The 17,923-nt window shown below is 39.9% G+C and overlaps 2 protein-coding genes across 2 annotated transcripts in view; both read left to right on the forward strand.

The window, feature by feature from the left end:
* The window catches only part of ovol1a (ovo-like zinc finger 1a), a gene marked incomplete at both ends in the record, with an annotated part of 10,148 nt that extends 5,295 nt beyond the window's left edge, over positions 1-4,853 (forward strand). The window contains 4 exons of the mRNA XM_083993035.1: positions 1,164-1,396; positions 2,221-2,466; positions 3,273-3,417; positions 4,507-4,853. Of these exons, the coding sequence (XP_083849161.1) occupies positions 1,164-1,396; positions 2,221-2,466; positions 3,273-3,417; positions 4,507-4,853 (971 nt within the window). The remainder of the gene's footprint in view (positions 1-1,163; positions 1,397-2,220; positions 2,467-3,272; positions 3,418-4,506) is intronic.
* An 8,628-nt stretch (positions 4,854-13,481) lies between these two features.
* LOC311001857 (myelin-oligodendrocyte glycoprotein-like) lies at positions 13,482-15,146 on the forward strand (the record flags this gene model as incomplete). Its single annotated transcript, XM_083993036.1, has 3 exons — positions 13,482-13,638; positions 14,605-14,978; positions 15,096-15,146. The coding sequence occupies exons 1-3, from the start codon at positions 13,536-13,538 to the stop codon at positions 15,144-15,146; spliced, it is 528 nt and encodes a 175-aa protein (XP_083849162.1). The 5' UTR covers positions 13,482-13,535.
* Positions 15,147-17,923: the final 2,777 nt, after the last annotated feature.

The following is a 17,923-nucleotide window of genomic DNA, read 5'->3' on the forward strand; positions in this document are numbered from 1 at the left end:
TCTATTATCATAAGTGGTTGCTAATTAATTATCTACGGTGGCCCTGAGGTGCAAATCACAACACCAAATCAAAAAACATAACCACAAAAGAGAAAACACAACGACAAATTACCAAACACAACAACAAAAAAGAAAAAAAAGTTTAGTAATTTGTCGTTGTGTTTTCTCTTTCACTCTGTCCTCTCTCACTCTCTCAATTCAATTCAGTTTAACAAGCTTTATTGGCATGACTGTTAATACAATATTGCCAAAGCATTACAACAATGGGATAAGAGCACATGAATAAATTATATTTTATATTATATAAATTAATAAAGAAATATCTAATAATATTAATGATAATCTCTCTTTCTCTCTTTCTTGCTCTGTCTGAATCAACCAATAAATCAATCGGTTATAGATTATCATCATTATCAGATAATGGTCAAATAAGGATTTTTTTATACAATTATAAAGCGAGCTTATGAATTTTTTGTTGTTGTTTTTCTTAGAGGTTATTGTGGTGAGATTATTTTTGGATTATTCTGTTGCATGTATTTAAGTGATATGTTAGGTTATTGAAGTTTTTAATGGTATATTTGTGTTTATTTTTTGTATGTTGTCATTATTTTGAGGATTTATATCCGGTATCAGATGCATTTTCATTAAATTTCATTGAAATTAGTTTTGATTAATTGTTAGTTTTGATAGTTTTGTTCATAAAATTGTTGAAAAATGTTGGTTTTGAGTTCCTAAAACTCAGACAGACTCATGGGAAACGACTTCAGAGCTGGTTAATTATCTGTCAGTCTATTAATTGATTGATCGACTGTTTTAATATTGATCTGCCCTTAAAGGGATAGTTCAACATTTTGGCAAATTGACCCATTCCCATAATCGCTATAGTCTTAACAGTAGGTTTGTTACCTTTAATTGTCGGTGTGTATTTGATGAGGGAAACCAAGAAATCCCATTAGCCTCCGTAGCGTAGCTCTGAGCAGCTCACGGCTCTGCTCCGCCGTTCTAAAAGTAGCTTGCACCGACAATTAAAGGTAACGAACCTACTGCTATGACTATAGGGGTTATGGCAATGGGCCAATTCACCAAAATGTTGAACTATCCCTTTAAATGATGGTTTTGTTATTGATGATCTAACATCTCTCTCTGTCCCTCTCTCTCTCCAGTCTCCTTCCTCCCTCCCTCCGTCCTGCCGATGGAGGCCGAGGCGAGTCCGGCTGAGATGACGCCGCTCTGCCTCGCCAAGCGCTCGGTGACCGACCCGTGGAGCCACGCGGCCGAGCTGCCGTCCAGCACCGTGCTGGGGCGGCCGCGGCCGCGCGGCGCCGAGGACGGGCCGAGGTCAGAGGTCAGGAGGAGGGCGCAGGGCGGCTCCACGTACGTCCGCTCCAAGATCAAGGTGAGGAAACAAGAAACGTGATTTACTCTCTTCTTTAATTGGAAACAAAGAGATTTAGATTTTCAAATTAAAATGAATGAAGTTTCTGTTTTCTATTCGCTCTGTCTTTCTTTCTTTCTTTCTTTCTTTCTTTCTCTCTCTTTCTCTATTCTCTCTCTGCTCTTTCTTCCTTTCCTTCCTTCTTTCTTTCTTCTTTCTCTCACCCTCTTTCTTTCTGTCTTCTTTCCTTCTCTCTCTCTTTCTTCCTTCCTTCCTTCCTTCCTTCCTTCCTTCCTTTCTTTCTCTCTTTCTTCGTCTTTCTTTTCTCTTTCTTTCTTTCTTTCTGTCTTTCTTTCTTTCTTTTTCTGTTTCTCCTTCTTTCTCTCTCTCTTTCTCTCTCTGCTCTTTCTTCCTTTCCTTCCTTCTTTCTTTCTTTTTTCTTTCTTCTTTCTCTCTCACCCTCTTTCTTTCTTTCTGTCTTTCTTTCCTTCTCTCTCTTTCTTTCTTCCTTTTCTTTCTCTCTTTCTTTCTCCGTCTGTTTCTTTCTTTCTTTCTTCCTTTCCTTCTTCCTTCCTCTTTATCTCTTTCTTTTCTCTCTTTCCCTTTCTTTCTTTCTTTCTTTCTCCTTTCTCTTTCTTTCTTTCTTTCTTTCTCTCTCTTTCTGCCTCTTTTTTCCTTTCTGTCTTTCTTTCCCTCTCTCTCTTTCTTCGATTGATTTTTAAAATAAACCTTTATTACCGATTCGTCCTTTACCACAATTCTCTGTTGTTAATAACAAATTACATCTCTCTCTCTCTCTATCTCTCTTTCTTTTCTCTCCCTCTCTTCTCTCTCTCTCTCCACAGGTGACCACGGGCGAGCTCCCCACCGCTCCTCTTCCTCTCACTCTTCCTCCCATCCCCACCCTCCCGTCCTTGACCCCTCCCACTGCCATCATCCCAGTTACCTTGACGACAACAACCACCCCGGCCGCCGCCGCCTTGGTCGTTGCCGCCGCGGCTGCCACCATGGAGCCGGTCTCCATGGTGACCAGATCGACAGGTCAGGGTCAGAGCTCGTCGGCGGGGGCGACGCCGGCGTTCATTTGCCAGGTAAAAATACAAGTCTTTGTCATCTGAGCTTTTATTCTGAAAATCCAGAGCGTTTTATTTTGAAGGAGTTGTTATTAAACCTCCATATTAAATCAACATCAACACGTTTAGATTTCTTTCTTTCTTTCTTTCTTTCTTTCTTTCTTTCTTTCTTTCTTTCTTTCTTTCTTTCTTTCTTTCTTTCTTTCTTTCTTTCTTTCTTTTCTCTTTATTTATTTCTTTCTCTCTCTTTCTCTCTTCTCTCTCTGCTCTTTCTTCCTTTCCTTCTTTCTTTCTTACTTTCTTTCTTTGTCTCTTTCTTTTCTCTCTTTCCCTTACTTTCTTTCTTTCTTTCTTACTTTCTTTCTTTGTCTCTTTCTTTTCTCTCTTTCCCTTACTTTCTTTCTTTCTTTCTTTCTTTCTTTCTTACTTTCTTTCTTTGTCTCTTTCTTTTCTCCCTTTCCCTTTCTTTCTTTCTTTCCTTCTTTCTTTCTTTCTTTCTTTCTTACTTTCTTTCTTTTCTCTCTTTCCCTTACTTTCTTTCTTTCTTTCTTCTCAACTTTTCTGTCGTTTAACGTCGTTAAGCATTTAAAATAATGTTGGTTCGACTTTTCCAATAGTGTAAATATTGATCTGTATTCATGTTACTTCAATTGATCAATGATATTGATTGACTGTACGACGATTGCCAGCTGTTTAGCATACGATACAAATACAATATCGTACAATAACATTCATATATATTAACGTAAAAATACCAAACTCGTATCAAGTCGTGTGATTGGTCGGTCAGACGTAGCGGTAACCGTGGTAACCGCCTCTTGCAGGTGTGCCAGAAGACGTTCCAGTACCAGCGGATGTTGAACCGACACGTCAAGTGTCACAACGACACCAAACGACACATGTGCACGTTCTGCAACAAAGGCTTCAACGACACCTTCGACCTCAAGAGACACGTGCGCACACACACAGGTAAACACACACACACACACACACACACACACACACACACACACACACACACACACACACACACACACACACACACACACACACACACACACACACACACACACACACACACACACACACGTAAACACACACACACACACACACACACACACAGGTAAACACACACACACACACACACACACACGTAAACTCCTCTACCTTCTTCCTCTTCCCGTCCTTCTCCTCCTCTTTCACTCCTTCTTCTTCCTTCTCCTCCTCTTCCTCATCCTCCCCTCTCCTTCTCTTCCTCCTCTACCTCCTTCCTCCTCCTCCTCTTCCTTGTCCTCTACTTCTTCTTCCTCTTCCTCCTCCTGCTCTTCCTCCTCCTCCTCTTCCTCATCCTCCTCTACCTCCTTCGTCTTCCTCCTTTCCCTCCTCTTCCTCCCCCTTCCTCTACTTCTTCTTCTTCCTCTTCCTCCTCTTCCTCGTCCTCCTCCTCCCTCTGCTTTCTCCTTCGTCTTCCTCCTCTCCCCCTTCCTCCTGCTCTTCCCCGTCCTTCTCCTTCTCCTTCTCCTCCTCCTCCTCCTCCTCCTCCTCCTCCTCCTCCTCCTTCCTCCTCCTCCCCTCTTCCTCCTCTTCCTTGTCCTCCCCCTCCTTCTCCTCCTCTTCCTCCCCCCACCTTCTCCTCATTCTTCCTCTCCTTCTTCCTCCTCCTCCTCCTCCTCTACCTCCTTCGTCTTCCTCCTTTCCCTCCTCTTCCTCCCCCTTCCTCTACTTCTTCTTCCTCCTCCTCTTCCTCGTCCTCCCCCCACCTTCTCCTCCTCCTTTTCCTCTACTTCCTCCTCTTCTTCCTCCCCCTCCTTCTCCTCCTCCTCTTCCTCCTTCCTTTTCCTCCTCCTCCCCTCTACCTTCCTCCTCTTCCTCCCCCTGTTCTCCTCCTTCTCCTTTTCTTCCTCCTCCTCCTCTACCTTCTTCCTCCTTTTCCTCATCTTCCCCCTCCTTCTCTTCCTCTACTTCTTCTTCCTCTTCCTCCTCCTCTACAGATTAGAAGAAACCACCTGACCTTGTCATATATATATTCATATCCTCCTCTTCTCCTCTGGTCCTCAGGCGTGCGTCCGTACAAGTGCACGCTGTGTGAGAAAGCCTTCACGCAGCGCTGCTCGCTGGAGTCGCACATGAAGAAGATCCACAGCGTCACGCTGCAGTACGCCTACAAGGAGCGCCGCAACAAGCTGTACGTGTGCGAGGAGTGCGGCCTCACGGCGGGCGCCCAGGACGAGCTGCTCGTCCACCTGCACTCGTACCACCCCGACAGCGCCCTGCTGAAGGGCAAGGCCGCGAGGAGAGGAGGAGCAGGAGCAGGAGGAGGAGGAGATAAAGAGGAGCAGCAGTCGGCGCCCGGTTCTCCTCAGGGAGCCGACAGCGACGACACCACCGGGTCTGCAGGACAGTAGAGGAGGAGGAGAAGGAGGAAGGAGGGATGATGAAATGATGAAATGATGGACATGTAGGTTGAGTGATACAAGAGTGTAAAAAAAAGAGGGAAAAAACATAAAAGTACATGTACTGTATATGTGTATATATTTATGAAGGTATATGTGTGTACGTGTGTGTGTGTGGATCTGGGTTTTTGACTTTATATATTTACATGAATAAGACGAAATGTACAGATGTGACATCACAGAGACGTCTGGTATCTATTAAAACTGTTATATTAAAGGGAATAATATATTACAGAAGAAAAAGGTTTGTGTTTTGTTTGTTTTTTTGGTTTGTTATGTTTCTTTACAGTGGAAAAAGTGACAATATTATGAGATTTCATTCATTCATTCATTCATTCATTTCATATTTATTCCATTCATGGAGTACATGCATACGTTACTTGATTACATATGTTAACTTTTCTCCTTTTTTGTCTTTATCTACATTAAAGCAGAAGTAAGCGATATATTTGTGTTAATATAAGTCTTAAATAGTTGTATCTTCCGACAGCAATCACTTACATAGAGTGTTTGGACCGAAACACAGGTCTGTCAGTCACTCTGCTCTGCTCTGAGCCGAGGAGAAAACATTTATCGTATCCTACAAGTTTTATCCAATGAGGAGAGAGAACGGCATAAAGGGCTGTGTGTGCAGCCAAGGGATGCGCCTGAATGTGGTGACGTAGGGACGAGGACCAATAGATCCATGACGAGGGCGGGGGCTGCTAACTCCGTCGGCTGACAAGAAGTTATGGTGCGTTCAAGGCAACCCGTAACTCGTGTTTTTCCGACCTGTCAAGTCGTACCAGTTCGATCTGGAAGTTACGAGTGGCCGTTATAGTGACTTTCTCAGGTAAAACAGGTCGGAAAAACATGAGTGGGTTGCCTGGAACGCTACAAAGTCGTAAGTTGTGACTTGAAGCTGTAATTTACGGTTTCAAAAGCCTGCCTGGAACGCAGCATTAGCCAAAACGACCGGATCCCTTACTTCTGCTTTAACACAATAAATGGAAAGGAGCAGGAAGAATAAAAACGTATGATATATGCCCTTTTTCTATAGTTATAATTACATTAGCTTAGATACCAAGCATTAACACCAAAACCACAGAGAATTAAAGATGAGGAAACATATAACAAAAAAACAAAACACAACACAATAGTCAATCTTTTAACTTTCAACTTACATACAAAGAAACTAGGAACATCTGGATTTGAGTATTTTCTTTCATTGGGGTTAAAAACATTTCCGGACTCATGTCTTTTATTCTCTTTTTTTTAACACAAACAAATATGTGTAAATGAGAAGTTATCTGAATTCCCTTTTATATTTATCAGAAATACGACAGGAAACCTTAGTAGAAAATTAAAAAAAGTATAAATTTCAATTCATTTCCCTGATTTTCAATTTATACAACATTAACTGAAAACTAAAAACAACTATAATAGGTGCATAATGACATTATTGTAAAGTATATTAGACTTTTATTAATCAACAAGTGACATTGACCTCAAGTTCTCATTTCCACTTGAGACCTGAGGGCAGAAACATAAAGGAAATCATGACAAATAAATATTAATGGCAGGAAATTTCAGTGATTTAAATACAAACAAGAAGACGTGTTGTTATATACAGAGATCGGTGTATACTTAAATTCAGTCTAATAATAATCTCCAGTGATACCAACCAGGGGTGAGTCCTCTACTATTATTAGTAGTAATAGTTTTATTGTCTCTGATGACTCACACCAACAGGTGGAGCCTGTGACACAGAGATCACAGGGTCAAACCCACGCACAGGCCGTTACTCTAAAAATCTCTTCACCAACATAACAAACTTGTTTGACTTTAGCAAAATGCAGCCGTTAACTCCTGAAGCTCCCGCCCTCTTAACTGCATTTATATCCTCAACATCAACAACCGTATGTAGCTATACCAGTCTAAACCTTTCCACTCGTGCACATTTCCAAGACTTAACTTGTTGTGTTTCGTGAAAACAAACCTATAAAGTCTCAGAAGGCGACGACTCATCAAAGTAAATTGTGTTTTAAAATCATTTAACCTGAACTTTTCTGCCTTAAAATTCAGTTTTATCCCATAGTTTAAGGTTTTATTAATGCAAAAAAGCTCCATGTTTGTTTGTGTGTGAGCTTTGTATTCACTCTGTACAAGATAATCAATATTATGAACCTCTTTTACTGTATTTAGCTGTGGTAGGCTAAATTACTATATAATCTCATACAAAGGCCTCGTTTCTCTGGGGGTTTATTGTAAAATTAAAAAAGAAAAGTAAAGAAAACAGAATAAATTATGTATGAGTAAAAGTAAGACTTCAAATATTTCCAGGGTATGACTGAGTGAAATCATGAAAGCAGAGAGCGACGACACGTTATAGTGAAACCTGCAGCTTCTTGTGGTTTAAAGTGAGATTCTTTTCTGTGGGTTTGTGTTTCCTGCGTGAACAACAAAGTGTTTCCTTTGGTTTTTCGTTTCATAACATTGAACAACAACCTGGTTTCATTTGAATATACTAGGCTACAGACGTGTGACTTGAATAAAGCCGTGTGTGTGTAAGTGTATGTGTGTGTGTGTGAGTGTGTGTGGGAGAGCGGGGATGTTGCTGGGTGGGTGAGGTGAGGTTGGATTCCTGGTCTCTGTCGGGTCTTGTTTGGCAGATTCCAACAGACTGGATTGAGCCCCGAGGAGACGAGGAGGAGGCGGATTCAGGCGACAGCCACATAACGGTCTTTACACCCACCGAGCCGGCTGAGGAGGAAGGGGAGAGCCGTTTTTTTTTTTTTTTTGTCTTTTATTGTTCATACAATAAGAGAGATCTCATCATGACAGGATGACACCACTTTGGCAAGAGAACCTAGTTGAGCGTGTGCTGTGCTGTCGCGGAAAGGTCACAGGTTTGATCCCTGAGCTGGCAGGATTATATCTGGGTGGGAAAAAGTTAACAGAGCAGAACTTATTCAACCTTATTTAACAGCTTAGGCCTACTTACAATAAATGACAAAATAACACAAATTAAACTGCTTTGAATCTGTTTGAATCCTTTACTGATATATAATCCTTCAGTGTTCAACAATTAGATGATTTATTGACTCACATTTATGATTTATTATTTATTAATTGAATGTTTTCTGACAAGGCAATAGTAGGCTATGAATTTACCAAAGTTGTGACATTTTCTTTCCTATTAAACTAAAGAGGAACGTTAGCTATCTGACAGTAATGTCTAAATGGGATTTTTTAAATGTATTAATTAATTCATAGTAACACTTACATGTTTTGGGTAGACAAGTTGACATTATCTAATATAGTCTATTTTGTGTTCAAAGGACAAATTAGATAGTTTAGGAAATGCTGGACATTAGCTAAACATCTGGATTTGGATTTGTTTTGTTTGTTTTTATTTATTCATGTTAGCTTGTTTCAACTTTCTTGCTAACTCTTGGCTTAATTGCACAAAGACTGGAAACAAAGGAAAACTATCTATCTATCTTTTTAACTGAAGCACTTTGTGAATGTTTCTATGTTGTCTTGTTTGTCCTAATGCTGCTCTTTATGCCTTTTAAATTGCCCCTTGGGGACAAATAAAGTGTTTGATAGATCGATCAATCAATCAATCAATCAATCAATCAATCAATCAATCAATCAATCAATCAATCAATCAATCAATCAATCAATCAATCAATCTATCTATCTATCTATCTATCTATCTATCTATCTATCTATCTATCTATCTATCTATCTATCTATCTATCTATCTATCTATCTATCTGTAGTATCTAGTATTTATTTATTCATATTAGTTTGATCCCCACTTTCTTGCTAAAACGTAGCTTAGCACAAAACCAGTAAAACAACTATCTACCGCTCTGTTCAACAAAACGCGCTGTAACATGAGTTTTGTCCTTCGCGCTGCCGTAGTTCGCGGTCACGTGACCGGTGTCAACCTGCACATGCGCAGTGAGTTTAAAAACAAGGCGGCAACAGCAGCATCAGCTCCTCAAACAGGTGAGCTGCTCTTCTACGACTTTATTGTACCGTTTTATTTACTTACACTTTTGTATAAAATGTTGTTTTAAAACTCGCCGCCATCTTGTCTTCTTTCTTTCTTTTACAAGATCTTTCTCTGTCTTTCGCTCTCTGTCTTTCTTTCTTTCCATCTTTCTCTCTTCCTCTCTCTCACTGTCTCCCTCCTTTTGTAATTTCTCTCTTTCTTTCTTTCTTTCTTTCTTTCTTTCTTTCTTTCTTTCTTTCTTTCTTTCTTTCCTTATTCCGCTCTCTCTTTCTCTGTTTGTGTATATGTATGTAAGTGATGTGTATGTGTGTCTCCTTTTGTCATCTTTCTTTCTTTCTTTCTTTCTTTCTTTCTTTCTTTCTTTCCGTCTGCCTGCCTGCCTGCCTGCCTGCCTCTCTTTTTCTTTCTTTCTTTCTTTCTTTCTTTCTTTCTTTCTTTCTTTCTTTCTTTCTTTCTTTCTTTCTTTCTTTCTCCTACAAGATCTTTGTCTTTCTCTCTGTGTCTCCCTTTCTTTCTTTACATCTTTCTCTCTTCCTCTCTCTCACTGTCCCCCTCCTTTTGTCATTTCTTACTTTCCTTATTCGTCTCTCTCTTTCTCTGTTTGTGTACATGTGTGTATGTAAGTGATGTGTATGTATGTGTTTATTTATTGAACAAGGAGTTTTTTTTTCAAAATAAATAGCCTACAAAGTGAAACAGTTTAAGAGCGGCAAATAAAGTTGTGTTTAAGAAATCTAAAAAATAATATCTAATATTTTTTAAAATTATAATATTAGTTTTATAATATTAGCAGAATGAAACAAGAAATGTGATAAAACAGGTGTCAGTAAAGTAAAACTACACGTTTAGAAGAGTGAGGAAGAAGAAGAAACAGACTTAATGACACTTAAGTGTTATTTAATTTATGTCTTTTCTTTTTTTTTTCAATATGTTTGATAGGCTATATAGAATAATCAATCAATCAAACCCATCTGTTTCTCCTCCTCCAGGTCCAGACGCTCCTCTTCACTCGCTCCCTGCAGCAGCAGCGCCTCCTGCTGGCCGAGCCGACAACAACAAAATGCTGGCTCCTTCCAGAAAGGTGAGGAGGAGGAGGAGGAGGAGGAGGAGGAGGAAGAGGAGGAGGAGGAAGAGATGTTAATGTGTTTTCAGTGTGGGTCTGTTCTCTGAGCTGTGATTGGTCCGTTCCTCCGTAGAAGAACGCAGCAGCTGGGGATCATGGGAAGGAAACTCACTTTCTATCTTCTCTTTCTCTCTCCTTCTCTCTCTCATCCTCATCATCCTCTTCCTCTGCAGATCCCCGGCACTTTAGTCAAGTTTAGACCATTTTTGACGATGTAGAGCCAGAGTGTATTCTATATTATTGCCACCAACACATACTGTGGCTCATTTGAAAGGTGAAACTTTCTGCTTCAAATGGCCACAAACCGTTTGTTTCTACGTGCCTCCCTTCCTGAGAAAACTCAAGCTAAACATGGCTGGTTTTCACCAAAATCCCTGCTTTTTTTTCCTTTGCAAAAGCCGAGTTATGATAAAAAACTTCCAGATCGTGAGCTGTCATGAGTTTTTGATCGTCATCTATTTCAGTTCTGCTCGTCGTAGAGTCCCCAAATTTACACATAAGGTGTGTTAAAGTGTCTATTTTCATAATTTAAAAAAAAAAGCAAAAAAACGTAAAATTACTTTATTGGCACTCAATGAGTTAAATAGAAATGACTCGGGTCACTTTGGCCGAGTCCGGCTGGGTTCTAGGGCGCCAGTGAGCCGCTTCGACTCCGGGCTTCAACACCCGCGGGTCCGGTCCAGTCGGATTTAAATATTCATGCCCGTTGAGAACTCAGAAATCAAAACATCCCGCAACTGATAAAAGTTGGAGATCTATGGTCTGATCAGCTGAGTAGTTGTCATTGTTTTGACACTTTCATTCAAGCTTTTGCAAGTGAAGAAACGTCACTATGCGTTTACGTCGACACGGAGCATGCGCAGAAAGAATGTAACTATGACAACACACCGTTTCACTGTTTACATGACACAATTTTCATTTCTTTCAGTCTAAGAAAAAGTTTATTCCACCTCTCTGAAAATTAGGTTTGGGCCTGTTTATTTTGATTGAGCTGTTAATATGGAGTAATTTTATTCAGTTTGGGCTTTTAAACCGAATAAAACTGGAATATCTGTGTCCACACACCATACTGTCACGGCTCACTATTTTAAGGACTAGAAAATGAAAACTGCTATCCTGCAGACATGCGCGATGCCAGAGAGGCATACTGCCGAAAATCTTGCTAATGTTCTGCAAGCCAGGCGGTAGTCGAGGATTGGGGCATAGCTACTAGCTGACAAAAGAAGGATGTTGAATAAACATTTGCAAAAGTCTCTTGTTTTTATTATCACTGCTTTGATGGTCAATATTGGACATTACAGCTATGTTTTTGAGCCTAAATGAAGTAGTACAGTGTAGATCCCTAGTAACCAGGTTGCATGTTGTGGTTTTTTTCTCTTTCTTTCAGGTAAAGCTTCATGCTGTGCAGACTGGTCCTTCCTGTCTTCTTCCTATTGTTTACCGTGGTGGGAATTGGAGTCACTTTTAGCACATATTTAACAGACTAAAAGGTAAGTCGGGAGCATTTTGGGATTCACTGCATTTTCTTCAAGAGTAAGAGCTGAACAATAGAAAAATAAAAAGTTAAAGTACACTGTGTAAGTGTGTGTGTGTGTTAATAACACTGACTGAACTGTTTTTGTCACTCAGCTTGTTCATTTTTTCTTACAAACTCTCCTTTTTGTCTCTTAGACAAATGTACAAATGTTTGTTTGATGAGTTGGTGGTAATTCTTTTTTGTCTATCGTCTCTTCAAATACAGCAAATACAAAATGAGGAAAACGTTTTAACAGCCCATCGTTTTGGGGAGACTTACTATTTTTAAGAGAACTAATAGGCAATATTACCATACCTCTGTTGAATTAATTATATTACCTTTAAAACTTCCTTGTAATATAGTGTCTGTGTAAAGATAGGCTATTCTATCTATCTATCTATCTATCTATCTATCTATCTATCTATCTATCTATCTATCTATCTATCTATCTATCTATCTATCTATCTATCTATTGGTTTCCTCTAGTTCAGTGGTTCCCAAATGGTGTGCCGTGAGGCAAGTCCAGGTGTGCCATGGGATTTTGTGACAACCATACATTATTATTGCAATATACAACTACACAAAAAATAATTATTTTTAATTTACTATCAGTACTTTGTATGCGCTCATTTCATAATACAGAGGCAAACTATATACCTATAAACAGTTCTTAAAGAAAAAACTCCTCAAAGAGAACCCCATATTTCGCACAATATGTTTCAATGCTGATCAATCTGTAGGACCATGGACGGTTATTGTGACCTGTCTGGTTTAAATGGTTCCTATTGCTGCTTTGATGAAGCCTAATTTGATAAAGTTTCAAATTAATTTTTTTAATATTTCGTTAATAAATATGATTTTGTGAGTAATGTAGCCTAGTTGTCTTTGTCACATTTTATTTGGCATTATTAAATAATTATGCACATTTACAGATATTTTACATGATATAAGTGATAACACGTGTTATGAAGGCTATTTTGAACGATAGGTGTGCCTTGAGATTTTTACTTGTCCTTTGGTGTGCCTTAGCCACAAAAGGTTTGGGAACCACTGCTCTAGTTGACCAATCAGATTGCTTGGTCGGAAGGTCTCAGTTTCACCAAAGACGGTTTATTTGGCCTCACCCTGTATTGTTATTACCGTAATGTGTCCATATGAATAAAGTTGAACTGGACTGAAACAGCATGAAGCGCCTTGGTGCGAAGATGGGACTTTCCCCGTAGCAACAGGACAGGATTCGCCCCCGGTTAGTATGCGATGTGGCGTTAGTGGCAGTGTACAGGTCTTGTACTCAAGAAAGAGCAACTTTCACTTTCAGAAAGGAATCATACGAAGACATGTGTAAGTTTTTCTCCTGCTGGAAAGTCCCTACATTTGAAAAACGACTCAGCTCCGTCTGTCCACAGAGGAACCAGAGGACGAAGAGTCACGGTGAGTAATTTCCTTTTCCTTTTATATTTTTATTGGTCATCGTTCATCCGCGCTGTGGTGCAATTTCCGCATGTTTCAGAAATCCTCCTGTAGGCTGATTATAGATACACGTGTCTGTCTGAACAATAATATTGTTGTCTGATCTGGTCGTGTAACTGTAGCCTTCGAGTCAAACGGTGGGAGGGATTTACATCTGAATCAACTGTTAAATGATCAATCCAAACATGTTAAAGTCCTGATTGTTACCACTGATAATAATGGTGAACTTCACTGCAGCACTTTGAACAACAGCAGTTGAGTAAAGAAGTGGCTTGGGGGGAAAAATGATGAATGTGTTGATATGCTTTGGTCTGTTCGTATAAATCAAATTTAGATTTTCTAAATGTAGCCTACATACATAACATCCTGTTGTAGCTACTGATAGGTGGAGTTTAGTGTGAGAGAGGGAGGGTGGAGCCAGCCTTTAAAAGGAGGGATGAGAGGAGTCATTCTTATACAGTAGCACTTGAATTTTGTCTGCTCATTCTCCATGGCAGAAGAAGGAAATCTAAACTTTAAATGGAAATGGACCAGACTGTTGAGAGATTTTCTCTCTCAGCCGTGTTGTTACATTTGACTGTCTCCGTCTTCCTGCTGCTGGTCACCTGCTCATCTGTTGAAGGTATGATTGAAGTTTTCATTCAGCTTCAGTGAGATCCTAAGCTCCACATTTAAACTTTAACTTTGAAAGTTTGATTGAAAACCTTGTAATATCTGAATCCGAAAGTTCTTCACTCTTATTGAGTGTTTTTTTTGTTGTTGTTTTTTTTAAAGGTAGTTTGACTTGAGGAAATTAACTTTCAACAATCAATCCATGAATTATTTATATAATTATCTCAGAGTCGAATGAGGGAATGGGATGTAGTCACTGTGGTTTTTCAGTTTGTTATATCTCTGAACGTGTCATTCAGCAGCTGCTGAGGGAGGATAATAACAAGTGCCAGATATTATACACACCCTCTAATTTAGCATAGAAGCCTAGATATTCATGTTATAGACAGAACCCAGAAGGCCTAGAGAGAGAAGACCCCTCAGGAAGGTTTTCCCACAGGACCATGAAGAGCAGATGTTTCCTTGTAGAAGCTCAGGATGTGAATCAGACCCAAGCCCTTTATTTATGCTTCTCCGTCCTCCCCTTATCTACAAGTCCTTGGTTGCCCTGTCTGCCAAGGATTAACCATGACTACATCTTGCAGCTCTGTGCTTAGTCACATTAGGAGTTGTTAATGTTTGCAGTTTTAACCACAAAACCTCAACCATTCGTTAGGCTTCATCCAACCTGCATAACTTCTGTGGTCAGTGATGTGAAATTAAAAACGGATGTGAGTCAAACAGAGATGGAGAGCTTCCTGTCAGTCGGTCGGTTTGTTGGTTATAGCCTTTTGTTTGGTTGTTCCTCTGCTCAACACTGTAGCTTGGTAAATTGAAATTTTACTTTTGGTCTGTTGGTTGGACAAAACCAAACACCTGAAGACGTCACATCGGTACGTTATTGTGGAGAGTTGTTGGCAGTCGCTGAAAGATCAAACAAAGTTGCTGATATCAAGATGTCATCATACCAGACTTTAACATTTTCTCCGTCTCTCAGGTCAGTTTCAGGTGATTGGATCAGTTCTGCCGATCTTGGCGGCTCCAGGTGATGAAGTCGTCCTGCCGTGCCGCGTGGAGCCTCCGGTGGACGTGGGCGGGCGGATGGTGGAGTGGACCAAGCCCGACCGACCACCCGACCCCAACGATAAACTGAGTCAGCACAGGTACGTCCATCTCTACCGGGACACCAGAGAAGTCCTGGACATGAAGATCTCATCCTACGAAACGAGGACGGCGTTGTTCATCGACGACCTGAGACGAGGGAACGTTTCGCTCAAGATCACCAACGTGACTCTGGAGGACAACGGGACGTACAGGTGTCACATACCAAATCTACAGAGCCAGCCTCCGTATTCCCTTCTTCAACTTGTTGTTGGTGCGTTCAAGTGTTGTTGTGTGATGTTTTTCATGGTGAATCCTAAAGCCGATGTTTACTGATTTTGTTCAGACAAATGTTGTAAATTGTTAATAGATCCTCTGTTCTCCTAGATCCAGACCTTGCTAAACCCCGGACAACAGAGACACTGTTACATCCCATAACTACACAAACTCCTGAAGGTAACACAGTGATTCAAACGTTTTGCGGTAACACTTTATTTTAAGGGGTCCTTGTTCCTGTGTATCTACCTAATTAATTACAGTGTAATTACCTATGTAACCGTATGTAATAACATGTACTTACATTGTAAATACATAGTGTATTTTGGTGTACTTACAGGTCCTTGTTACACTTGTAATAAGAAATGCCAAAGTGGCCTCTCTCTTTGCACAAGCATTTCTTATTACAAGTGTAACAAGGACCTGTAAGTACCCCAAAATACACTATGTATTTACAATGTAAGTACATGTTATTACATACGGTTACATAGGTAATTACACTGTAATTAATTAGGTAGATACACAGGAACAAGGACCCCTTAAAATAAAGTGTTACCCGTTTTGCTTTTAACTTCTGTGTCACAAAGTCCAATTCTATCTTTGATACTTTTCAGTAACAGTCAATCAGATGTGTTTACACAGGGTAACAGATCCTTGGTTTCGATAAATGAGGCAGAGAGATTTGAACGGGTGCTTACGTTTCATTCCCTGTCTTAGTACGATGAAAACCATAGAAAGGAAATAGCCTACAGAAAAAAGAAGAAAAAAATAAATTAGATGAAGTACACAAGCCAAACATTTCATTTATACTTACCCGACTAATACAGATTACGAAACAACCCTGAAAACTTTACTGCACACAATGTTCACGTTGAGGTTCAGAATACTTAAATCCATCAATGAAATGTATCCCCTTTCAAAATAAAAAATAAAAAATACATTTATTAGACAGTTGAAGTTAACAAACATTGTTAAAACTCAATCAATCCATTCATTGTCAAAATAGTGTGAGTGGCATCACTCAAGAAATTAAATAAATCCCAAGGATTCAAATGACCCAGAAGCTGAGGTCCACATACCTCATTCCACTACCACGGAGCTAGTTATTAGATGTTGAAGGTGGGGAACCATCTGCCTCCTAATAAACCCAACAACAATAGAACAAACTTAAAGCAGACTGCAGCAACCCAGTCGACATGAAGGAGATGGTGCATTGTTACGATACAATGAAACTTACTCAGTGAACCATAAAAGAGTTCCAAACAGGAGAAACTCAGCAGCACCAGATCAACCCAGAGGAGACAGTAGATGTGGTGATGGAGAAACGCTCAGGTGGAGCTACAGTGCTCGATAGTCACCTGACTCGCTTCCCTTTTATACCTTTGCTACACTCAATAAAGACTGACCCCAAATGACAGTCCAAGGTCATTTACTAGCGCTTGAGTGAAGGGAGGAGACACAGGTGGCAGCCTACAACATATCACTGTTATTCATACACACACACACACACACACACACACAGTAATAACACTCACAAACCTGACGTTTCCCAAGAAGAGACTAGGAAGCTTTTATTTTGAAACAGTCACAGGAAACGTGACCTGATAACTCAAAGAAAAACACTGATTTCAGGTGTAAGACACAGATAAAGCACAACGCAACTTTCACAGAGTTTTTAATGTTAAACTTCACTTGCTGTAGGCTACCTGCTTTACGCGATGTTTGTTTTCCCATTAGGTCTAGGTGTAGGGTGGATCATCCTGATCGTTATTGGCTGCATAATAATGGTTCCAGTGTGTTGTTGTGTAACATGGGTACTTCACAAAAGCGGTAAGTCAGGACCTTTTGTTACTTTCTTTATTGATTCACTATATTAGATAAAGAGCTGGACAATAAAAAGTGAATGTTCACTGTGTGTGTGAAGTTTTTTTGTAAGATGGTCAACTAATGATGAATTTTCTCTCAACTCTTCGGGAACAGGTTTGGGCGGTACTTGTATTTATTAGAGCACCCGCCCCATGTGTTGAGGCTGCAGTCCTCACTGCAGGCGGCCCCAGTTTGAATCCCGCGCCGGGCGGCCCTATCATCCCCCCGCTCTCTGCCTCCCCATTTCCTGTCTCTCTCTCTGAACTGTCCTGTCATTAAAGGCGAAAAAGCCCAAAAAATATGAAATATGCAAATGTTTGTTAAGATCCCAGAATTTCATTGACTTTTTATACACAGACACTAATGACAAGCATCAAGTTACAGGTATGGACAATTACCCCGAGTAGCCATTTAAACCAGTCTGTGTCAATCTGTGTGTATAGCCTATTATCAGGGTAACACTGTAAACTTTTAATCAGGGCCATTTTGGTGTTTGCACTTATCATTAGGATTTATAAAGATGAAACACAGTTCTGTGATGATAAATGGCTTCGCCCAGCCACTAACTCTGAATTAAAAAAAAGTTTTGTTGCATTATCAATTATATTTTCTGAAATGTAGCCAGTATTTCACAAATTCTGCCAGGGTATGTAAACTTTTGAGCACAACTGTAACTGTATGTATTAGGCCTACTGAAACATTTTGGATTTTATACTGTATCTGTATGTTTGCTATTCTTCGACTTTTCTTTTCTTTCTTTTTTTTACCTTGTTTGTTACAAATGCTGCTGTAACAACCAAATTCCCCATGTGTGGCATTAATAAACAGTAATGTCTTCTGTGAGGGTTCATGAAAATATTTACTGATGGTTCAAAGGATCCTGTTTCTGGGAAAACTGGGATTTAAGTTTATGTGGCAGATGAGAAACTTTTCTTTAGCATCTGCTTGTCAGATAACTTAGCCAATCTATTTTCTCTGCTGAACTTTTGGCAACTCAGAGGTCAATGGAGTGGATAGAAAACAATAAAGCAGGCAAATTCACGAAACAATCCTTTGCCAAAGAAAATATAGAT

The sequence above is a fragment of the Trachurus trachurus genome, assembly GCF_905171665.1.
Source record: "Trachurus trachurus genome assembly, chromosome: 18".
Taxonomy (NCBI): Eukaryota; Metazoa; Chordata; class Actinopteri; order Carangiformes; family Carangidae; genus Trachurus; species Trachurus trachurus.